This window comes from Malania oleifera, chromosome 7, assembly GCF_029873635.1.
Source record: "Malania oleifera isolate guangnan ecotype guangnan chromosome 7, ASM2987363v1, whole genome shotgun sequence".
NCBI classification, from domain to species: Eukaryota; Viridiplantae; Streptophyta; class Magnoliopsida; order Santalales; family Ximeniaceae; genus Malania; species Malania oleifera.
Window position 1 is genome coordinate 31,746,598 of NC_080423.1, and position 26,440 is coordinate 31,773,037.

Consider the following 26,440-nt stretch of genomic DNA (forward strand, 5'->3'; position numbering starts at 1 on the left):
GGATAATGTATTATGATACTAGAAGTACCTATGTACATAGAACATGTTATGACTGGGCACAGTGTACTCTTCACCCGAGGGCTTGCTGGGAAAGGCGAGTGCCCTGGTTGTAGCAGGTGTAGCAGTAGGTTGCATAACATATTAGGGCAGAGGGAAACTACTTGTATGGGCGGGTAAATTTCCCTATTCTTGGGAGCCTTCCCCGGTAAACTTTTGTATGAACTGTATGAGTACGAGATTAATTTACCACTTGAGGGCTTACTGAGTAAGGTGAGTGCCCTGGTATGCTTTAGCTGTGACCTTTGGGTTGCCTAGGTATCAAAGCAGAGGGGTGCTGCTTGTATGGGCGGGTAATCACCCCTATCCTTAGGTAATCTCGTGGGTAAAATGTCTTGCATGTGTTTGATTAGGATCAGAAAATAATTTCAGATATTAAGTTAATGATTTTCAAATGATGAATAATATGTTGTTATATAAACTCATGTTAGTCACACATTGTTTTAATATATTATTTCTTCCCTTACTGAGATGTGCCTCACCCAAATATAAATGTATCTTTTTTAGGACCTCCTCGAGATCGAGCTTAGAGAGCTCGAGGTTTTATATCATGTTTGGGAGATATAATAAAAAAATGGTATAAATATTTTGATGATGTTTTTGGGTATGTTTTATGTTTTAATTCTTCTAGATATTATGAATGGTTGTGAAACATACTGGTATTGTGAATACTAAATATTTTTGGGAGATATGTGTATATATGGGAATACAGGTGGATGCATGGTTTATTATGGTGTGTAGATAGATTTAGAAAACTTTGGTATTATATATGTTGCAAGATTATAATTATGTTTTCCGCTGCATACATGATATTAGAATGTAGATGATCAGGTAAATGAATGGATTAGTAGCACTCCGGGCCCACGTAGGGGGTCGGGGCGTTACATGCAATGTATCTCAAGGTTATATGATTTTGCTCTCCCTCTCCCCCTTTTGGCATCAGCAAAAAGGGTTAAATAAAAAAAATTTAGCATTTTGAAAAAAAAAATTTGTTAGCTTAAAAGAACAGCCCCTATTTAAAAGACTTTTGGGCATATAAAAGTGTTTTATTCTTGTTTTGATTGATTTGGCAATTTTTGCACACACAACAACAACAACAACAACAAAATAAAATGACTGGCCATATGAGATCAAAGACACATGATAGGCACGGTTAGACCAGAGTTATCCACAACCCATTGCAATTAAAACATATCATAAGACCCGTAAAAGATTGGAGTTTAAAACGCATGACATATGATAACAAGGTGTAGGATTGAGTATAATTTTAGTCTAACTAGTTCACATGCATTTCCATGTGTAGTTACTGAACTAGTTATGCATTTCAAAAGTATATAAATAAATAAATATATATATATATATATATATATATATATATGAATAATAATAAGGCGAGACATAAAGGATTTTTTATTTGGAAGAATTTTTCACCAAAAAAAATTTAAAATTATCTCCCCCTTTTGATATTATTAGAAAAGACTGGGAGTGCGCTTGCTGAAAAAAGAAACTTTAACTTCAAGGCAAGCAAGCAACATTTTTCTGGTGGCCAAGTAAGAACAGAACACAATATAACTAGAAAAATCAACCACAAAAATCCTAAATATATCAAACAATTTAAAGCGAAGATCAAATAGCAACACAAACAATTGTGGCTAATCAACATATTTCAAATTATGATTTTTAATAAAAACAACACATTTAAGCACAAGCCACAAGTGTTCATAACAGATCTAAGCTAAAAGTATTTGTGAGCATAACAAGATGAATATTTAATTTTGGATGCTCCCCCTATCGATTTGAATCATGGTTTAGATGGAATGAATTACTTATACTAATCAAGATTATTCTTATTGAGTATGCCAAGCAGTATAAGCAATTATTTTTGTATTCCTTAAACCAACTATACTGAATATTTATCAACTATATTTTATCACCTGATTAGTATAGTTGTCCCTATAGACTATAGATGCATCAGAGAATGTATATTAAGGCATGCTATAGAGATCATGACTCAAGAACATTCCATATCAAATCATGAAACTTTAAGCGCAGGATATAATATTCAGGGTTTTTAGAAGAGCCTCAATAATTTGATAAACGAAAGTGATGCATGAAGGTCATTTATGCTCTTTCTATAGGGATGGAGCTTATCTCCTCTAACTATTCAATGATTATGCTAGGATGAAATTTAATTATTCAGATGATTTTCACTCATCCTTTTAAAAATATTTTAATTTTCATTCCATTATAATCATCTTTAGACAAGGTTTTATTTTGGGAAATTTTTTTTTGAAATTTCGGCAACATGCTGTCTGTAAATCAGACATTTTCTCACAAACCTATACCTAATAGCTAGTTGTTTTCAACAAAATATTCATATAAATCATGCAACAACCTAAAATCCACTATTAGCATGCAATTCACATCACTGCATCCGCCATGCAGGAGGCGTTCCATACAAGCATGCATTTCAGTAGTAATCAATAGTGAAAAAAAAAAAAAAAAAGCTATACATCAAAGATATTTAACTAATCAGTATGTTATGGATAGTAATTTGCAATGTGTTTATCATAAGGGCATATGGATATAAATATCATGAAAGCATTCAAAGTATATAGCCATGAAATGGAAATGCTCCCCCTGAGTTATGCACTTATTCAGTTTATGCCTTTTCTCTATTTTCAAATTCCATCAGCCAAGATTTTAAAATTTTCAATGGTTTAATCTTGGCCCTGAATGCATAGGCCTTAACAGACCAAAAAGTCACAATCAATATTCTTTCAATGTACAAAGCCTATATAGCCTCTTTTTTTGTGAATCTCAATACGTGAGAGGCTTGAGTTCAATTGGCTTTGAATTTTAGCTACATGTGCATAGGTCTCTTTGAAATTTCATTCCATCATCTAGATTTGACACCAAGGGAAGCCACTTTAGCCATTCAACATCATTTGAAGCTCTAAAAGATTCGATTGAAATTTAAGAGCTTTGTGGGAGAAGTATAGGATAAATACTCTTAAATGATAAAATTTTCATTAAGTTCAGAAGAGTATTTATAAGACATATTTCAAAATATTTTCGTGCTAGCGAAAATGTCCACACCTTTTAGGCAAAGGGCAGTTAGAAGTATAAGAATATCTTGAACAATGCTTTTTGGTAATTGGAAAGTATCCTTAAGACATGATCACGATTTAGAGCAGGATACGATCCAATGATCAGAAAAAAAAAAAAAAAAATTTACCAGATATGATCATGGTTTGGTAAAGAATTCCTATGGAAGAGGAAGGCATTAGCATGAATAAAAAACCAAAGAATTTTATATTTAAAGCACAAGGGATGATTTAGATTGAATAGTAAAGCTTGAATCCCTTAGCCGATGACTCTAATTTTGATTATGAGAAGGATGTCTATTAATAAGCACCAAATGAATAAGGAGTTATGATCAATAGTACGTAAGCCTAGAGTGATGACTAAAATTTTATTAGGCTTTTAAGGCACCAAGATGAGTTTAGGATTAGATGATGCTTAATATATGATTCATTTCCTAAAGCTCAGTCTTACACAATGGACAGAGTATGCTTAACGTTAGGTTTTCATAATTAAGTATGAGTTAAGCGTTTAAAATTAAATACTAGGCAAACATGCCTTGTCCATTTGGAAGTAGATTTTTTTATTCAAGAAACCGATAATTTCATATTTCAACCAATGAATATATGCATTAAGTTCAAATTGGTTATATACTTGGATTTGCATATTGGCTTGTTTCTCAACTGATCTTAGTGTACGAAAGGTAGAATGATTATACTAAGATTTGACATTTTAGGGACAGAGCACTTCGTAGGCTAGTAGACATCACTCCCCCAATGCCTACAACCTAAGGAAAGCATTTATGTAATTCCAATTGGAATTTGTTCCTCCTTAAGTTCTAATGAGTTTGCTTTCTTGACAACCCATACCATTTTTCTATCTTTGAGTCTTGATGGGTTAGGACTAGGTGGTACTTTGACTCTCCAGACCTGTTTGGGCTTCACATCTTTCCTTTTAAATAGGCAATCAAATTTTATGTGCCCCCTCCCCCCCCCCCCCCCCCCCCCTTTTACACAAGACGCATGTGGTGTGAGTATATGGACTGAAGGAGATACTAGCATAATGTTTAAAATCTCTTACAAAGTACCCCATGTATAAGTTCTTTCTCTTCCTATTTTCAATTCCATTAAACCCTATACCTTCTTTGTCTAAGGTTATATTTTGTGAACCTAAGAGCTTGTCAAAATTTTCTTTGCCCCTGGTGAATGTATGAATGATCTTAGCTTGGTCCTCAATTTTTCCTTTCAGGTCTTGAATTTTTAGATCTTTTAAATCCTTGCAAACACCTTGTAGTTTTATGAATTCTTTAGACATTGTATTTGCTTTGCACTTAAGTTCTAAAATAAGAAGATTTTTATTATTATCACTAGAGATTTGCGATTTTAAGACATTCAGCTCTTTTTCCAATTTTTTATTCTTGTTTACTAAATTTTTGATTTTCAAATCATTTTCCTTTTCAACAAGAATTTTTTATTCTAGTTCATTCAATGATGCCTCATTCTTGTTTTTCAAAATAGTATAGCATTTAAGTTCTTTAACAAGAGACTTATGAGTTTTAATATATTCTTGTTTGAGTTCCTCATAAGTGGGCATGCTTTCACTACCAGAACAATCACATGATTCAGTATCAGATGTATCACAAGATTTATCACATGAAGCATTGCATGAATCGTTTAATGAGATAGAAGGAGACAAATTTACCTCTTCGTCGGTTAAGGCTATAAAGCACCGATTTTATCCTCGATGATCTTTTGAGCTTGACTCGCTTGGAGTGATAGCCTTTTCTAGCTTAGTTTTTCTATAACCTTTTTCAGTTTCTCCCACATTTCGTTAACATTCAGACATGCCATAACTTCATGAAGGATGTTAGAATCTAAAGCATATAGTAAAGTATTCATGGCATCAAAATTTATTTGCATTAAACTCATGTCATTCTCATCCAACTCATTTTCTAATTTTGAAACTTCAGCAAAATCAACAGTTTTCATAGGCACAACATTTCCCTGAGTAATAACTTTCCAAATCCTCCAATTTAATGCTTTAATGTAAATAGTCATTCTAAATTTCCACTCAGTGAAATTTTCTCCAAAAACATTGGAGGGTTTGTAAATAACCTTCCCACACTAGATGGGGATACACCAAATTGAGTCATTCCGATCTTTTTGCAAAAATGTTTAAGTCTAGTGCAACGAGACTCTAATACCAATTGTTAGAATTGGTGTATTCCCAAGATGGGGGTGAATTTAGTATTTAAAAATTATCCTTCCTAAGTCAAATCCAAATCACAGACAATATAGCTCAACCTAGGGTCTGTCTAAATAAATACCAATTACCCAACAAGAATTTAACTAAGCAAATAATCAAAGCAAGTATAGCAGGCTCAGTTTATCCCAATCTTTCACACTATTTAAATCATGCACACATTCATAATTAATTAAATATAAGCATACATGTGCAAGAAATTAAATTGTAGGAATTTAAGAGCAGACACAATATATGCTATCGGGGTTTGGCCAATACTATCTACGTCCCCGCCTCTAGCTCGCAAGCCTGAGGATTCCACTAAAGCTCACTTGTGGGTGGAGCGACACCAGATACAATATCCTTTCCTTATCGGGCAAGGAAAAACCCAGGTCGGATTAATAGGGCTAACCCCAACCTTAACAATCAATCCTTACGAGCTAGATCAACACCCCCTCAAGCCACACTTGGAATACAACAGATAAACAATATAAATTTTGTGTACAATATCAATGCTTCTCCAATAAACAAGTTTGTACCAGCAATAAGCACAGTATGATCAATGCACTCAAGTATGATAGAGAATTAATGCTCAAGTGAGTATGTCAAATATATCTCTCAATCAAATAAGGTATATGATAATGTGAGAGATGCTAATGAATGAGTTCCTTGATTCAAGATATAATGCACTTCAAATATTTATCAATGCACAATATTATGTCTACTACAAATGTATTTGTACAATCAAGTATAGGTAGCTATAGAGATTTGCTTCAAAAATATTTTTGAATAATCGCCAAAGAAGCTTTTGAGTCTTGCAATGAATTTGCAAAGACACACAAGCTCTAAAAAGTTTTCCTAAAGATAAAGATGTAGCAATCAAGTAATATGGGAAGAACTTTAAAATTATACTATCAAAATGGATTTTAAAATAATGAAAATGTGAGAGTATGGATTTTGTAAACAAGAATTTGAAGCACACAATGAAGCTCAATCAATCTCTTTTCAAACTTGCAATTAATTTGCAAGTGAGGAGAATAAGAATGATACCCTCTTTTGCTAAATGATTTTTGCAAAGAATGTAAAAGAGAGAGAGAGAGAGAGAGTATGAAAAATTTGGCTTCAATGTATGAAGTATGGGCAAATGAGAGTATAAAAAATTTGAGAGGATTTTTTTGTTAATCTATTTGCTAATCCCATGCTAATCAAAACAAATGAGAGGTATATATAGAATGCCTTTAAAAAATTAGCCATTGGGGATACATTAGGTGTAATGCCCCAGACCCGCCACATGGGGCCCAGAGTGTTATGAGAACGACACGCGTCTCTAATACCATTTATGCAGCAAAAAATAATAATAAAATACCTCGAACATAATATACCAGAGTTCTATATTTACACATCAGCAAACTCATATCATACAACAACATTTTACATATTACAAAACTTGAAAGAAATATAAGGATCTATAAAACTAATATATATCCGTTATAGTTTCACTCACAAAACTACCCGCCCTGGAGCTATCTAAGCTCGATCTCCTTCATAACCTGAAAAGATTTAACATAAGACGGGGTGAGACACATTTCAGTAAGGAAGAAATAGTTTATAACAATGTGTGGCTGAAGTGTTTAATATAAAATTAAAATATCTATCCAAAGTGCATCCACAATCCGCAAGTAACCCAAAATATCGTGCCCATAATCACACGAAATCAACGGCTTTGCCAACCAATCACATTCCACAATCATCAATATTTTTATTGGTAATTCCCGAGAATAGAGAAATCTTCCCGCCTATACAAGTAGATTCTCTCTGCTCTAGTGCTAACACTAGGGCGCTCACCTTTCTCAGTAAGCCCTTGGGTTATGTATTTAGGTAAAGTCACCGAGAATAGGGAAGATCACCCACCCATACAAGTGGCTTCCCTCTACTCTGGTACCCACAATTAATTACCAAAGTACTCGCCTTTCTCAGCAAGCCCTTGGGTGGAGTAATCTATTTTACCCAAACTACTTAATTAATTAAAGTCATACTTATACCCTTATCACAATCATTCCACACAGAATATTCATACAGTTTCCAATTTTACCCACACAGGGTTTACATCCACATGTCATGTAATCGTCCATACATGACTCTAAAAAATCCCAACATAAATGTCCACACCGAACTGGTCCACACAGGACTAATCAAACCACAGCCGAAATGTCCACACAAGACTAATCAAATCATAGCATAAATGTCCACACAGGACTAATCAAATCACAGCATAAATGTTCACACGGGATTCAAAACAACACTCCGTTCATAGTAAATAGGTAAACAACCTCCTCATCCCACTGCCAATGTTTACCTCCCAATATAATCGTCCATATAATGACCTCTTCATACCACTGCCAACGTTATATAACGGTTATACCAGGTACGATATAACGACCTTCTCATACCACTGCCAACGTTATATCGTAATTTACACGAACCACAACCCACAATTAGCAAACAACCAACCATTCAACATATCAATAATTCTATCACAATATACACCACATCAACATATTCAACTAGCCAGAATTCACAATCAAACAATATTCACATTCTCGATAAATCTTCATTCCACAATATCCATCATCATTTAATTATCAAAAATAGTTTCAACCACACAATTTTTTTCCATATAATTTATTTATATAAAAACAACATTTCAATACCATCAAGGTTTAGAAAATTATACATGTATATATATATATATAAAATTTATACTCGAAACTAGTTGTTTAAAATTATTAAAAAGCCATGATAAAATATTTCCCCTTACCTACTCCTCAAAATTCGACCCAAAATCAACAAAACAAGACCCTGTAATTCAGAAATTCTAAATTCCTCAAATCTTAGTAAAACACCCTTATAACACTTCCTAGGCTCCAAATGACAATATTTTCTAAGGCAATTCCAAAATAATTCACTTACCTTGGTTTTGGGATGTTTCCCAAACTACTCAAATCAAAGATCCACTCTGCCTATATTGCAGAGAATCTTCCCAGGAGTCTCGTGGTAGCTTCTAATCGTTGAATTCAACTAAATCCGGCCTGGAATTGAAGAGAGAAAATGGTATGGCCGAAGGCTTTAGAGAGAGAAGGGAAACATGCAGAAATTTCGCGCTAAAATGAAAGAAATCTACTATTTATACTCAAAGATTCGTCGACGAGACACGTCAATTCATCAACAAGTCCTAGTACACAGTTTGTCAATGAGACAGCCAACTTGTCGATGAATTTCAACCATGCAAAGAACCCCTCTCGATAATTTCTCGTCGACGAGACACGTACCCTCATCGACGAGCTAAGAAGAATATTCGTCGACGAGACCAGTATATACGTCGACAAATGTTTTCTGCCACCTTTTCGAATTTATTCTTCCTTCCCTTCTATCTTCTTTATTATTTCAAATTATTTAAAATTTTTCAGGTTGTTACATTAGGTATTTTGAAAAAGTTTAATTAAATTTTAACCTCAATTAACCATGGTAAAAATCTAACCAACCCGAGAGGTTCGGTCTACCATACTACTAAGTATGGTCGAACGTGGTCATTTTGAACTACGAAAATGATCGACCGTCTAAGGGTGATTTTGAACCCTTCGTAGGTTCGTTCGACCATGGCTAATGTTTGGTTGACTGCTCATCTAGGTTCGATCGACCATGGCTAACTTGAACTGCACAAATAGTCAACCAGGTTGTTGGGGTGTCAGACCTTTTGTGCTTCGGTCGACCAGGGGCGGTACATTCAAAAGTAGAATAGTCGACTGAATGAAGTCAACATGTTGACTTCTGACCGGTTCGATCGACCGTGACATTTATACTACCAATGGTTCGGCCAACCGTGGCTTAGTCAACATTTTGACTTTTTAGCCACAGAGTGTTCGGTCGACCGAGCTGGTTATTACCAGAAGGGTTCGATCAACCGAGACCATTCAAAAACATAATTTTGACCCTAAGTTTTATCCCTATTTGTATAAATGTGACATTTTAGTCTAAGGGACTTTTAATTATGTGCATGGGGTCCTAAGGTCAATCTATGGTCATTGTACATTAAAACCCTATCATGCATGCAGATGTATTATTATAGACCATATTAATATTACAGACCCAAAATAAAACTAAAATGCAATGCAATGGAGCATAGCATATCTTCTTCTTTTGCTCCTCTTCATTTTCCCATTGAATATGCCAGGAGTATGTGCTCTTTAAGGTATTTCTAGCATCCACTTCACCTTCATGTGTGTGTTATGAACGATTAATCTATTCAAGTACTTAGGCACACACACTAGAAACATGTGGTTTATCATTATCAAAACCAGGGATCAAACTCAAAAAGTCAACACTTCCTCAACCTAGTCACACCTATAGGTCTCTTGGTTGTTCCGAAGGTCAAAACTCTCGGGACCTCAGCTTCAATCAGTCTCATGCTCAACTGACTTGGTCGTCCCTTAGGGTCACTTGGTTGTGCCTATGACCGAACTTCTCAACATCTCAATTTTAGTCTAAACTGTGGTGTTATAACCCCAAAAAGGGTTATAAAAGATTATTGGAATGATTCCCAAAATAAATAAATAAAATAATAATAATAATTAATTAATCAATTGATTAATTAGAATTAAAAAAAAGAAAAAAATTAATTAAAAATTTATTTTTATTTTATTAATAAAATATATTTTTATTAATATTAATTAAATATATTATTATTATTATTATTATTATTATTATTATTATTATTATTATTATTATTATTATTATTATCCTCCTGAAGCTTGCTGAAGCTTCAGGAGATTCAAATTAAATTTATTCTTCTTCTTTTTCTTCTTTACTTTTTCTTTTCTTTTCTCCTTTTCCTGCAACGCAGGACTCTCTCTCTCCTCACGTTCTCTCTCCCTCTCTCCCCGATTTCGTGGCGGATTTTTGTCCGATCGAAAATTCGAAGATACCACTGGACTCCATTTGCCGATGTCGTCATTTCTACAAGAGCGGATCAGTGGTAGGAGCGGCGTAAGCATATTCCCTAGGGTAAGCTATTTTCTCCTTTTTCTTTAATTTCTTGCAAAATATAAGCCCAATTGATGAACGGATACCACCACGAGAATCTAGAGATGATTCTCTACAAGTCTAGTGGGACAGAATTCTCATGAAGGTGTCGGACCAAAACCCCAAACTTGGGGTGCGGGGGTTATTAAGGGGCTTATTTTTAATTAATTAGCATTAATTTAAAAATGCTAAAATATTGAGCATCTAGGGCTGAAGTAAGATTTCTGAAATTTAGGGCCCGAGTGAGCACCGCGAGTGTAATTTTGGGACCTACAGGCAAAATTCATAAAATTATGTGAGGGTGTTAAATAATAGTTTAAATATTAATTTGAGGTATATGGAGCCTAGGGAAGGCTAGATAGGTATTATTTTGGATAAATAGATTAATTAATTTGGGGAAAATGCAAATTGCAGGAGTTAAATTTTGGGCTCCAAGGGCGTGAAATTTTGGATTCTAGCGAGACTCTCAGTAAGTCAGGTAAGGGGAATAAATTATAGCAGTGTTTTTAGAATTATTATTTGAATGAATATGTGAAATTGAGCATATGATATTTTGTCTGAAAATTATTATGATATAAATATCAGATAAATTGTGTGGCATTTGAGTAATTGTTAATTGTGATATTTTGGAGTGTAAAATATAATAATGTGTAATTTCTAAGAAAATATTGAAATGAGAATTACTGATGTGATTAGTGAAAATAATGTAATATGGTATTATTATGTGAGAGAAATGTTTTGCCTTGAAAATAAGATTTTGTGAAATACTGATATTGGAAAATAATGAAAAGTGGTATTTATTTGTGAGTGGAAATTATTTGCATGAGAAATGAGTTTGTACAAATTGTTGATATGAGTATTTTGGGAAAATGTGAAAATACGTGAAATATGATTTATGATATTACGAGATGATGAAATGTGCACAGAAAATGATGAGAATATTTATATTGAACTGAATTGTGATATACTAGAATATAATTGATGAAATGTCAATACTGCATAATGATTGCGGGTATGTGGTGATAAACCCTGTTGGATGGTTATGATATTGAGCACGGTACCGTTGCGAGTGGTGTTAGTGCAAATTCACGAACTCTTGGAGCGTGTGGCGTGACAGTCGACTGTGCCATTGTGTAAGGTTGTTGGGCCCCCTGAGTCCGGATCAGGGTATTAGGCCGGCCAGTCGTACTACAGACGCGATATGTGATATGATATTTGATCTAACCAGGTCGGCCAACCGCGGTTAGATCCAGCCTTTGGGCTGCATAACCTTGACCATGGGGGGAAGCATGGCGTGTATAGAAAGATCCTCAGGATGGCCATGAGTTACAGACGCGATGTTGGTATTTGATACCGAGGATACTCATGAGCCGAAAAGTAAAGTGGAAATGAAAAGTAAAAGAATGATAAAATTGGCTAAAATGAGAAATAAAAGAAAGAATGGAAATTGAGAAATAAAGAATGATAAAATTGAGAAATAGAACAGTGTGAGTTAATAATATAAATAATTAAGGCAAAATGAAACTCTCCGCCTGAGGGCTTACTGAGAAAGGTGAGTGCCCTAATAGGTATCAGATGTGGCCATACGTGGTTGCATAACGTGTTAGGGCAGAGGAAAGCTACCTGTATGGGCGGGTAATCTTCCCTATTCTCAGGAACTTCGCGGATAAATATGTGTTGGAAACTACCTGTATGGGCGGGTAGTTAATATGACTTGATTCTTTGTAAACTGATCGCCAAGGGCATCACTAGAGGGGAAAGTGGCGGAAGAGGTATGGATGAGAAATCTAGTAGACTATTCTAGATTAAAGGTATTCGATTGTCCAGCTTATGTTCATGTGTCTAGTAAGGAGAGATCGAAGCTTGACACAAAGTCTAGACGTTGAATCTTTTTGGGGTATCGAAAGGGTGTGAAGGGATTCAAGCTGTGGGATCCAATGAAGAACAAGGTGGTGATCGGTAGGGATGTAGTTTTCAATTAGAAAGTTATGGTGAAGCATACTCAAGAATTTGATGAAGAGAAATGGGAGCTAGAAAATTAGAGCAGAGACAAGCATATTGTGCAAGTGGAGTTAGAAACATAGGGAAATGATAATGATTTTGGAGGAATAGTGATATCCGAGACACGTCAAAGGTCCTATATACTAGTGTTGTGGGAAGTTTAATGTATCTCATGGTGTGTACAAGACCAAACTTAGAAAAAGCAGTGAGTGTGGAGTAAGTTTCTCACTAATCTGGGTACACAGCATTGAGAAGCCATCAAATAAATTTTCATATACTTACGGGGTACTTCTAGTTATGGCATCTTGTTCGGCAAGCAATAAGATAGTCCATCAATTGTGGGGTATGTAGATGCTGATTATGTAGGGGATATGGATGATAGAAAGTCTACAACGGGTCATGTTTTTACTCTTGTTAGAAGACCCATATGTTGGAGGTCCATGGTACAATCCCTGGTGGCATTGTCTACAACTGAGTATGAATATATGACAGTTACTGAAACTGCAAAGGAAGGCTTATAGCTTACTGGTTGGTCATGGAGCTGGGTTGTTGACTTTTTGAGTCCTATCTCATATTTGATAATGACAAATACTCTAGCATTTAATGTTTGTCAAGTTTGTGTGCAGGTTCAAATTAGCAAGATCATATGATGACATGAGGTGACTTGAAGAATAAAAACCTAGAATAGTCATTTATTGTAATTTATATTATGTTTAATTCGGGTCTATAATAGTTAAATAGGAAAGTTCTGTAATAACTAATGCATATCATGCATGTAGGAAATGATAAATTCAAAGACCTTAGAAAGACCCTAGGTCCTTACACTTATACCTAAGTTAGTCCTCAAAATCACATATACTATCAGGGGAAACAATTGAATTGAAATAGGACTTAAAGGACTAAAGTAATACGGTTTCAGGTGACTGAACCTTGGTGTTCAAAACACCTCGATTGACTGAACCGTTGAATGGCCAAAAAGTTTATCTGACTTCGAGCAACCAAACTCAAATGAACTTAGCGTCCACGGTCGACCAAACTCAAGCCCTAACTTTTTCCAACAACTTGGGTGCCGAACTTCACATTCAAAATACCCCCGAGCGACGAAATGTTCAAGTTCGGCAGGCCGAACTTGAGACCAGGTGACTAAACCTCTGATATAATGGAAAATCACCTTGGTCAACAAACCAAACCCTTGATCAGGCACCCGAACTTCAAAATTCACTTTTTTCTATTGTGTCTGTTCCGATAACCGAACCTATGGCTCGGTTGACCAAAACTCTCGAGTTGGATTAATTTTTACTGAGGTTAAATGGGGTTAAACAAGGTTAATTGTCCTAAACTCTTTTAAAACAAATTTAATAATTCCCTATATATCCCCAATAGCTATAAAATTGGCCAAGTCTATAAATACAAGTTCATTTGCTCAGATTAAGGACTGATTAACATTTTGATTAGTTGAAAAATCCTCTGAAATTTTTCAAAGCCTATTTTTCATACAAAGCCTATACTCACTCATACAATCATTCCTTTGCTAAATCACTCTTTGTGAGAGCTCTTTGAGTGATTATACATTGTTCTATTTTACTAGAAACTCTCATTTTATTTTTTGTTTTTTGATTTTCATATTGAGAGTTAAGCAAAGATTTTTCCCCTAATTTTATTTAATGAATCTGTGTGTGGAAAAAAATCTTATAGCTAGTGAGTCTTTGCATCTTCATTGTAAGACTCATTGAGCTTGTATTTTTGAGTGTGCAAAAATATTTTCACAAGCTCATTTTTCGAATATATCTTGTGCTTGAATATTGAAAAAATAATTTTTAGAGATATTTAAAATACTCTTGGTAGAAATCTTTGAAACCCTAAACTATGATAGAGATTTACATCTATACATAGTTTCAAAGATTAGCTTGTTGATACACTCTTGTGCTTGATTGGATATAGTCATTACTTTGAGTGTTGATTGCACACATATATCACTGAACTTATAGTTCTTACATTATTGGTGTGCATTGATTATACTGTACTGAATTGTTGTACAAATTTACTTGTTGGAGAAGCACTCATTTTGTACACATTTTGTATTCTAAATTGATTGTATTCCAGGCATGACCTAAGGGGGTTTGATCTAACCCAAAAGGATCGGTTGTTATGGCCTTCTCCACCCTGTAAGGGGAGTGTGTAAAGGTTGAGGTCAGCCTTGGGAATTTAACTTGGTTGTAACCGGTGCTGCTCCACCCGTTAAGTGAGCAATAGTGGTAATCCTCAGGTTTGCGAGCTGAAGCGGGGACGTAGGCAGTATTGGCCGAACCCCGATAACATATCGTGTGTCTACTTTATAAATCCACAATTTATTTACTACACATGTATGTTATTTTCATTATATTGTAAATGTTGCGCATGATTTAATTTATACATATCATTATCTGCGCAATTGGTATATGATTAGAAAGACCCTAGGTTGTGTATTATTGATATCTGATTAAACCTACGAAGAAGTTTTTAAAATTCCAATTCACCCCCCCCCCCCCCCCCGCCCTCCCCTCTTGGGAATACACCAAAGTCAACATTGGTATATAGTAAGGTGGGGTTGTGTTGCGTTGTGACAATCAGAGTACCATCTACTTGGCGAAGAATCAGGTGTACCATTTTAGAAGTAAGCATATTGATGTAAGGTTCCACAGGATCAGGGAATTGATTACTTCAGGTGAACTTGTACTGCAGAAGGTTTACACATTTGAAAATGCAGCGGACATTTTGACAAAATCGGTTACTACTGAAATGTTCAAGCATTGCTTGGACTTAGTTCATGTCTCCAAGTGCTAAAAAGGAGATGAAACCAACTTAACATTCCAAAGTCAAGGTAGAGCATCAAATTATGTTTTTCAAGTTTCTCCTAAGGGGCAGATATTCGTCAAGGTGGAGATTGTTGTGTTTTGTGCTTTATATCTTTAAGTGGATGATTTACACAAGGAAGGAAAGCATAGTAAAATCAATATTGGGGTGAAATTGTCATCGGTTGGGCTCTAACCATCGACAGTTTGGCTGAATTTCAATAGACTTTCTCTTGGCTTTTATCTGTTGAAGATTTCATCGACAATTGTCTAAATACGCAGAGAAGTTTTGGTCTCGGTATCTTTCTGTCGATGGTTTGACCATATATTGTCAAATCATCGACGATTTGTTGAAACTATCAACGAATTCTCTCTCGAACCATCGATTCATTGACGATTTGCTGAAACTGTCGACGGATTCACTCGAGAGACTAGCGTTGATTTCAAATTTTGAATACGAATGTTAGTATGGTTAGTTGTTTTGAGAGAAACCTCCATAGTGTTTATAAATACATCATTCTGGGTGTATTTTTATTGTAAGAAGATCGTTGTATTGTGTCCTTTGACACCAAGATAGTGAAACTTTGTTGATTGCTCCTGTGGATGTAGGCATTGTTGAATCAGGTAATTCCCTATGTTCTTGTATTGATTTTTATTTACTTTCATATATACTGTGTGGGTGTGTTCCATACTAATTTGTTCTTCATTGATTGCTTCATTTGATTTCTACTGTGTAAATTCGAGTTTATTCACAACACTCGACCCCCTTTTTGTGTGGGAACCCTTCTAGCTATGGGTTCTTTAGTTCTGGCTTCTTATTGGTTTTGGGAACCCTTGAGCCTTGGATTTTGCAGCTCTAGCTCTTCCTTTGAGAAGGGTGTGATTTTACCCTTTTTCTCTCCACTAGGGTTTTTTTACCCCTACTCTCACTATTATGCTCACACATATAATTTTTTTGCTTGATTTCTCTCCTTCTTTGTGACCTCCACCCTCTACGAAGGCCCCCTATTTATAGGGTCAAAACCTCAGCTAGTATAGGCAATTTCCCTCTTCGATCCTTCCTTGTATCTCACTTCCCATGTGCACGCTTTACTTCCTACACAAAATTCTCATCCCCGACTGTGGCTCATTGAAATTGGATTCTCTAAGCCAATTTCTTCCTATATGGGTCCTAAGCTGGATGTTTGGATTGAAAAACATATCAAGCATGCAAATCATTTATTTTATTTGTAGAATCAACCCATTAAAGAAAAACTTTCTCTCTTTATTGCTTGATCTCTTTCTGACTTTGTGTGTGTGTGCAGGTGCCAACTGCAGCTCTCAAAGATCCCTTGGATATTCCTTATATTTCCCTATATAGTTTCCTATTTTCCCGTGTATCTCTATATATTTTTGTTTATTTCCGCTTTTTCACTTAATTCAATGTATTTCCCCAGTATTTCCCTGTATTCCCCTCATTTTCTTGTGTTCTTGTAAATAATAATGAAGAACTTGTTATTTTTAATGGCCTGTTAAAATTGGGTTGGGTGTATACACTGTACTCTCTCCAACTTATAATGTTTAAGCAAATTTAAGGAAAAATACTGGTCACCGGCTGCAATGATCACAAGTAATACAACATTTCACAATAATTTTTTAACAAATCATTATATGCATGTGAAAATGCCTTGTGATTTGTTAAAGAATTACGTCGAATAGAATAGAGTTTTTTCATATATCTAAACATAGTTACAGGATATTGGACGCATTTAAATTATTATAATTTTATTAAGTTCAAAGGCGGGACAAGGCAAGAATCTGCTCATGAACAGGCTGATGAGTGCTGCGCTCAGACTGCTGGTTTGCACCGAGTTGGGTAGACTTCTTGGCGGAACCACTCTCCGAGACGACCATTGCCTTAGCCAAAGCCCTTAGCTCGAACTTCTGAACTTTGCCTGTCGACGTCTTCGGCAGCTCCTCCAAAAACACCACCTTCTTTGGAACCATGAAGCCCGACAGATTTCTCCGGCAATACGAAACGACGTCGACTTCTGTCACCTCCTCGGCGTTTCCCTCCGCGTTCTTCTTCAAGGCAACGAAAGCGCAGGGGCTCTCTCCCCACAGTGGATGCGGCATCGCCACCACTGCCGCTTCCAGCACGCGCGGGTGCCTGTACAATACAGCCTCCACCTCTACACTGCTGATGTTCTCACCGCCCGATATGATCACGTCCTTCGATCGGTCCTTTATCTCCAAGTACCCATCTGGGTGGATTACCCCCACGTCGCCGGTGTGGAACCACCCCTTCTCGAACGCTTGTTCCGTCGCCGCCGTGTCTTTGAAGTACCCTTTCATGATGCTGCTTCCGCGCAAAACGATCTCCCCCATCGTTTTCCCATCGCGCGGCACGCTCGCCATCGTCGCCAACTCCCTCACGTCCACGTCGGCCAGGGACAAAACGCCGATCCCTTGCCGCGCCTTCAGCTTCGCTTGATCGTTCCGTGGCAGCTGGTTCCATCGCGCCCGCCATTCGCAGACGAGCGCCGGCCCGGTTGCTTCCGTTAGACCGTAGGCGTGCGTGACGTGAAACCCCAGTGCTTCGACCTTTTCAAGCAGCGGTGGCGGAGGGGGAGCTCCGCCGGTCAGTACTTCCACCGGTGGAGACTTAATTTCTCGCCGTTCGTCGGGCTTGGCCTCCATGAGGATGGTGAATACGATGGGTGCGCAGCACATGTGCGTCACCTTGTGTTGATTAATGCTTCTGTAAATGTCGTACGCTGTCGCACTGCGGAGACATACGTTGGTGCCACCCCGCGCAGCAACACCCCACGTGAAGGTCCAGCCATTGCAGTGGAACATGGGGAGCGACCACAAATACACGGGCTCGGTGCCCATTTCCCACCCCAAAAGGAGGCTGAGGGTGCTTAGATAGGCACCCCTGTGGGTGTACACTACTCCTTTTGGGGCAGATGTCGTTCCGGACGTGTAGTTCAAGGCAATCGGATCTAGCTCGTCCAGGTCGATGACCTCTTCGGGGTCGTAGCTGGGGTCCCCGTGCTGCACGAGCTGCTCGTACTCGAGCTCGCCGAGGCGGACTCCTGTGGGGGATTCAATCTCGTCGATGACCACAACCAGGGGAATGTTGCTGCCGGCGGACTCGACAGAGTTGGCCATGAGCAGCCTTAGGGCTTCTGTGGCCAACGGCACGAACTGATAATCCACAAAGAAGATCTTGGACTCGGAATGGCGGAGAATGGTGGCGATGTTGTTGGCGTCAAGGCGGGTGTTAATGGTGTTTAGAACGGCTCCGGCCATTGGCACCGCAAAATGCATCTCGTACATGGCTGGAATATTTGGCGCCAGCACCGATACCTATATATCATCAATAGAACAAACCAATTTAACAACCGCCCAGAACTTGATTCATTCATGAAAGAGATGGAAAATGAAGAAATGATCACAAGTCTAACATTAATTTGCGTCTTATATAATTATTTAATAATTATTATCCCATGTGATCAAGTTAGGCTCTCTCAGGCTAATAATTTATGGACAAAAGTGTCAGGAAAAAAAAATAATAATAACGTACAACATTGTTTTTGAGTATGTTTAGGGAGCGGAGGGAAGATGCGAGACGGCAGCAGCGGTGGTATGTCTCCCGCCATGTAAAACGGACTCCGGCGTGAATGACAGAGGTGCGGGTGGCGTAAACTCCGGCCGCCCTCTTCAAGAAATTGATTGGGGTAAGAGCAGCATAGTTTGCTCTGCAGTTCGGTAGCTTCTCCATTGAGAGAGAGAGAGAGAGAGAGAGTCCAGTGATGGAGGTGTAGGATAGATGGATGCAGGAAGGATCTAAATAGAAGCTAGGGGTAGTTTCCACTGCTTGGGTTTGGATGGAAGTTGCTGTGATACTACACAACAGTTTGAACGTAGACTCTTGACCCAATGTGCCTATTCACATTGTGTGGGGCTGAAGAAAAAAAGCTTGAGGGCCCTCGCCCCGTTAAATAAAGCACTTTGATTTTCCTTTTTCGGTCCAAAATAAAGCGCATTTGTAAAAATGACGTTTATTTTGTTTTATTTTTTCCTTTTTGACAGATTTAAAACCACTTTCTCGTTAATAGGTTTTCTAACATTGGTGAAAATAAATAGAATTTAAAGAAATTTCACACTAACATTTTCAATTCCAAACAATTAATAAGACTCGATTGACTGAATATAGTGATGATCACAAATAAATAAATAAAGTAGAATGCATACGTCTATAAAATTTTATGAATTATAAACATACTAGGATAATTTGATACAAATATTTATGTGATGTAGGCTCATACAATTGATTTGGTTAGTTAAGTGAACCTATAGGTAGCTGCATAATTAATTTGATATATATATATATATATATATATATAGATAATTATATTGATTACACCTTTCAAATGAAATTAAATTTCATAATTATGTAATTAATAATATAATTTAGATATCTATATATACACACAATTATATAATTGTTTTTTCTTTAAAAGTTAAAGACAAATTATATTAAAAGATAGAGAGTCTGAGAGAACAAGCAAGAAGTTTGAACAATTGAGGCTAAGAGCTTAGAAAAAATATCTTACGGAGAAAAACAAAAGAACAACATATAAAATGAGGAATACGATATAACCAACGTAAATAAATATGTTAGGAAACATACACCAATCTAATTATATGACCAATAAATGTGTTAGGATATACGAAAAAAAAAATATAGATAATTTAATTCAAATATTTACCTTATGTACATAATTGTTTGTGTTGATTTAGTTATGTGAACTAATATATATATTGGCGATTGAATAATTAATTTGATTCAAATATGCACATAATCATTATATTGATTACCCCTTTCACTTGGAACCAAATTACGTAATTACTTAATTAATAATATAATTTTATATACTGTTAGAGATAGAGCCAAGAGACAGCTGGAGACGATGTGTTGCTGAGTCAAGAAAACGCGTGGAATTATCTCTTCATTAACATCTCCATTGTAACTCTCATTTGTGATTAATTTTTATCTTAAATGTGATTTATTCCAAACCACTATAAAAGGAGGGCTGTGGAAGATGTATTGTATTGGAAGCACAGTAGTGCAGAGATAGCAAAGCAGTGCAGAGATAGCACAGAGAGTGCAGAGAGAGCTGAGAGGAAGAGAGAGAGAGAGAATTGTAACATTTTTTGGTGAGTTATTGAATAGTTGGTGTGTGCTCCGTGGACGTAGGTCGTTCTTGATCGAACCACGTAAATTTCTTGGTGTCATTTTCTTCTGGATGCTCACAAGGTCCTAACAAGTGGTATCAGAGTCCGGTTGGAGCAGAAAATCCAGAACCAAAGTGATCCTAAAATTCAAAGCTCTGCCCAGTAGATCAAAACTGCATTTTGAGGCCACCATCGTATTCTTCTCACCGAGACAAAGAGAAAGGTGCCCACCGAAACTCGAACGGAGTTCAAACAAGCCCGCACGCGCCCCCGCTCGCCTTGCCAGAGCAAGAGGCCACTTCACGCGCCGTCCACGCGCCGGCGAACATCTCCTCACGCGCTTCACGCACCGCACATGTCTTCTTTGCCCGTTCCGCCTCGACCCGACCCGAAGAGAACCCGACTCGACCCTGCAGGTGACTCAGATCCGGGTGAACCCGAGATCCGGTTCCTAACCCGGATCTGACCTCAGTGCCACATCAGCGCACATACCGCGCAAGCGCCAGCAAGGCCACGTCAGCAGGAGTGCCATGTGGCAGAGGCGCCACGTCAATTGTGGGTCCTACAGCCACGTCAGCGCCACTTCAGCAGGTGGACCCCACCGCCACTTCAACAGGTGGACCCCCACTGCCACGTCAACAGCACGTCGCAATGCCATGTCAGCGCCACATCATCAGTTTGACTGAAAACTTTGACTGAGCTTTTCGGGGTTGTTTTGGGTCTGTTTTTCGAGCGACTCAAACCATTTCTAGGGTTTTCAATCATTCCGGATCCATCTGTGCTATCTATTTTATCTAATTCCATCTCTAGATTAGAAAATCGAGATGTCGAATGAAAAGAGCTCAAAATTGAAATGTTCAACGGGAACAATTTCAGTTTCTAGAAGATGCAGATAGAAGACTATTTGTTTGGGAAGGAATTGCACTTACCGTTGAAGGGTAAGCCAACATCCATGAAAGAGGACGAGTGGGAGTTGCTTGATCGAAAAACCCTCGGAGCCATTAGAATGACGTTGTCGAAATCTGTGGTGTTCAATATCATGCATATAACATCCACCAAGTTTCTGATGGATGCGCTCTCAAATATGTATGAGCAGCCTTCAGTAGCAAACAAGGTACATCTCATGAAAAGACTATTTATGATAAACATGTCTACAGGTGAGAGTTTCAGCAGGCATCTAAATAACTTCAATGAGTTGTCTAATCAACTCGCCTCAGTCGAGATAATGTTTGATAATGAGATTCGGGCTCTACTGATTCTCAGTCAGATGCCTGAAAATTGGAATGGTGTCATCATTACCATCAGTAGCTCCGCAAGAAAATCGAAACTTGTATACTATGAGGTTGTCAGCATGATTTTGACGGAGGAAATAAGAATGCAGCCGAACCATAGCTCCAATTCGAGTTCAGCCTTGAACATGGAGAATCGAGACAGAGGAAACAGGCATGGATGATCAAACAACCGCGGCAGATCTAGGCCGAGAAATCCCAGAGGTACTCAGGACACAGGTTCCCAAAGCACTAAAGTTATTGAGTGCTGGAACTATGGAAAGACTGGTCATTACAGGAACCAGTGCAAGAATCAGAGGAAAGAATTCGAGACGAAGGAAAAGACATAAGCAAATATTGCTTCTAAGAATGATGAGATGTTGATCTACTCTTCGGAGAGCAAGCAGGAGTCTTGGGTCTTAGACTCCGGAGCCTCATTTCATGCCACATGCTGCAGAGATTGCCTAGATGAGTACACACTAGGTAATTTTGGTAAGGTGTACCTTGGCAACGATCAACCTTACGACGTAATCGTCAAGGGAGTTGTGAAGATCAATATAAACGAGTCAGTATGGAAACTGAAGGGTATCAGGTATATTTCAGACCTGAGAAAGAATTTGATCTTAGTGGGTCAGCTGACAGATGAGGGATACACGACGAAATTCATTGGTGATGAATGGAAAGTCTCAAAGGGTGTACTAACGATTGTGCAAGGTAAGAAAAACAGAACACTTTTTCTAACCTCCAATGCCTCCATGTCTATTTTAGTTGCTGTAGGAAATGGCGACAGCAACATCTGGCACCAACGACTTGGTCACATGAGCGAGAAGGGACTCAGGGTGATGCACTCAAAGGAAAAATTGAGTGGTCTATAGTCAGTGCAGGTTGACATGTGTGAGGATTGTATAGTTAGGAAATAAAAGAGGGTTAGTTTCCAAATAAACACCCATGAATGTGTTGGGACACATCAGCAAAATACCGAGAATCCTCAGGTGGAGGAACCAGTGGAGCAGATTATCGCACCACCATCTCCTACTCTAGCTCCGGAGCTTAGGAGATCTACTCAGTCTCATATACCAGACAGAAGGTATATTGATTACTTACTTCCTACAGATGGAGGAGAGCCCTAATGCAATGATGAAGCATGTCAGGTGGCATATACGAGCAAGTGGGAGCTTGCGATAAAGGATGAGATGAAGTCCCTCACCTCCAACAGAACGTGGAAGTTGTCCAAAGGCCTTCACAACAAGTGAGTGTACAGAATCGAAGAGGAGCATGACGGCTCCAAAAGGTACAAGCCTCAGTTGGTAGTCAAAGGCTTTGAGCAGAAGAAAGGGATTGACTACACCGGCTCTTTTACACCAGTTGTGAAGATGACAGCCATCAGATTAGTCCGCAGAAATCGAGCAGACAGGAAGGTGGCGACTACAGAGAAGCTGAAGTTGTGCTCAACTTCAATTGGTCTTCATGCTTGAAGACACATATTTTGAGCACATCATTTATTCATGATACTGGTTGAGAAGGTGTCTCTGTCTCCAAGTGGGAGATTGTTAGAGATGGAGCCAAGAGACAGCTGGAGACGATGCGTTGCTGAGTCAAGAAAACGCGTGGATATATCTCTTCATTATCATCCCCATTGTAACTCTCATTTGTGATTAATTTTTATCTTAAATGTAATTTATTCCAAACCACTATAAAAGGAGGGCTGTGGAAGATGTATTGTATTGGAAGCACAGCAGTGCAGAGATAGCACAGAGAGAGCTGAGAGGAAGAAGAGAGGAAGAGAGAGAGAGAGAGAGAGAGAGAGAGAGAGAGAGAATTGTAACATTTTTTTGGCGAGTTATTGAATAGTTGGTGTGTGCTCCGTGGACGTAGGTCGTTCTTGACCGAACCACGTAAATTTATTGGTGTCATTTTCTTCTAGATGCTCATAGGGTCCTAACATATACAAAATTTTGTACATAATTCTTGACAGATTGATTTGAATATGTATGTAATTATGTTAGGTGTCCTTCCTAATGGCACTAAAAAGGGGCAATTTTGTAAATAATATATATATATATATATAAGGAAACTAGGGTTGTGTGTGTGAGTGGGTGAGCTAAAAATTAAACAAAGAGAAGAAAAGAAGGTTGACAGCGGCTTGATGAAAAAGAAGACATAGGGAAGAAAAAATCTACTTGGGTACTCGATCGAAAGGCCAAACGGACTCTGATTGATTTAAAATTTTAGGTGTGCAATCATGATGATAAGGGCTTTGACTTGATTAGCTTTAATCATTATATTCTTATTAAAATTTTGTCTTATGGTGAGACGGTCTTTTATTAATCTCCAGTCCTATTGGTGAGATCAGCTTTTGAGTAAGACTACTTTTGATTTGTTGCAACTTCCATTGTTATTGAGATCTTGTTGAATTTTTGAGTCTGGTCCCTATTTTGATGCTGACAAAGCACATGTTTTTTATGTGTGTATTTGGTGATTGAACAGGTTATAATTCAACACACACATAAGGAGACTGGTAATGAAAGCCTTGAAGGACGTAAAGACTATACACTCAAGTGCATTCCATGATGTCAAAAGAGTGAAGAAGAAGACATATTTTATTTAATTTTTATATGCATTTAGGTTTTATATTTTGGTCTGTAATAAATGCATACATCCTGCATGATATGACTTAATGCTCAGATAGGTCATAGACAGACCTTAAGTCGGTCGACCAACGTTGGTGTTGACTCTATGAGTCCAATCCGATTTTGATAATGATAAATTACCTGGTATTTGATATGTGCATTGAGATTGTGAATAAGAACAATATTTAGCATGTATGGAAAGATAACAAGTCATGGAAGTCATGAAAATTAAAGCATACACATCTTGGCAGAAGTCATGGAACTAAAAGAGCTGAAGAATTAAGATGCAAGTGACAAGTTCAAGAACATCATGGGAATGGGTATTTAAAACTGAATGTACTCACATTGCATATGATTTAATTTGAGGCTCAACATACTCTACAATGACCTTAGGACTCATGCATTTCATGAACATCATTAGGGGATATCTATGGACTTAGATATATTTTCAAAATCCCAGAAAATATTTTTATAAAAAGGAAAAGGAAGAAAGCAAAACAGATTTTTGAGATTAAAAAGAAAAAATTCAGAAAAGGTTCACTTCAGAAGACTGAACTCAACGTTCAATCGTCTGAAGTTGCAACTTCAGAAGATCAAAGATAAGTTTCGTCATCTAAAGAATTTCTTCAAAAGACCGAAAATTAAGTTCAGTCACTTGAAAAATTTATGATGAAACACAGAACCTGGCAGAAGCACCTCAGAAGACTGAACTCAGACTTCAGTCATCTGAACCTGACACTTCAGAAGACTGAACCCCAACTTTAATCATCTAACCCTGTGTCTAGGTTGATTTTTTGAAACTCTAAGGAACTTCAGTCGTCTGGGCCTTTAACCTCAGTCGTCTGAACCTGCGGGAAAGTTTAAAATTTTAATTTTTTAATGAAAGAACACGCGAGCTAATTTTTTATCCAACGGCTAAGATTTATTCTAAGGGCAAGACACCTATATATTGAACATCTGAACCCTAGTGTTGTAGTGAAGATCAACAAGAACAAGAAGAGAAGAGAAAAGAAAACACCTTTGGCATACGATTGAGCTTATTGCACGTTTAGCACAACTTTGAACATATTGCTGAAACTTTTGCCTAGGATTTCAAAGCTAAATCTAAGATAAAGCTATCTTGATTTTCAAAAGGCCATCTAGCTATCATTGTGCTTTCATTTTTGGTATTGAGGTTTAGTAAATCGATATGCTCATTAATAGCTATTCTCATAGAGTTTCTTCATCTAAACTGATTTGCTGATTGATATCCATTTTTCAAAGAGCTTGTCATTGCAAAATCCTTTTTTGAATATTTGTTAAGAGATTGATCTTGAGTGTGCATATATTAAATCATTTTGACAAGATTACCACTTGAAAAAAGCTTTTTTCATTGATTAGATATTTTTTAGTCAAGTGAGTTTTCAGTCAAAGACTTGATATTTTTAATATTACAAAACTACTTGTTTGATTATCCTTAGTGTTCATAACGATATATTATTGAGGGATATTTTATGAAAAATATTACATTAGGTTTTTTATCTTTGGAATACATATCCTATATCTATATATATTTGCATATTACAAAATCACATTGTGGTTGAATATTTGGAAGTAAACTTCTTGATTTTGATCGTTATAATATTCAAGATAAATCTTTTGATAAGATCACGGTTGATATTTGTGCATTAAAGAAGTTGAACTTGAATTATAATTTCTCCAAAGCTTTTAATTATATCATTACTTGGGAGTTTTGATAAAAAGGGAAATTATGTGTTAAAGCATATTCATTCATTAACGATTGTATCGTTACATACATATTGAGCTTCAAGTTTGATCATATGATTATGTGTTAGAAATTTTAATTGTACTCACTAGCTTTGCTAGAAGCAACATTGAGTGTTTTGCATATTTGATATTATATTGTAATCACTGTTTGGGTTGTGAACCGAGTTTGAGGAGAGAATTGTATCTCTTGTAAGCAAAGGATTAGGAGGAAATTGTGCCTCCTGTAAGCAGCGGATGTAAGGGAAGCTCTATCCCAATT

The 26,440-nt window shown here is 37.2% G+C and overlaps 1 protein-coding gene across 1 annotated transcript; it reads right to left on the reverse strand.

The window, feature by feature from the left end:
• Nucleotides 1-17,066: 17,066 nt before the first annotated feature.
• LOC131160805 (trans-cinnamate:CoA ligase, peroxisomal-like) lies at nt 17,067-19,059 on the reverse strand. Its single transcript, XM_058116687.1, has 2 exons — nt 18,862-19,059; nt 17,067-18,644 (listed from the first exon to the last, which is right to left on the reverse strand). The coding sequence occupies exons 1-2, from the start codon at nt 19,057-19,059 to the stop codon at nt 17,067-17,069; spliced, it is 1,776 nt and encodes a 591-aa protein (XP_057972670.1).
• Nucleotides 19,060-26,440: the final 7,381 nt, after the last annotated feature.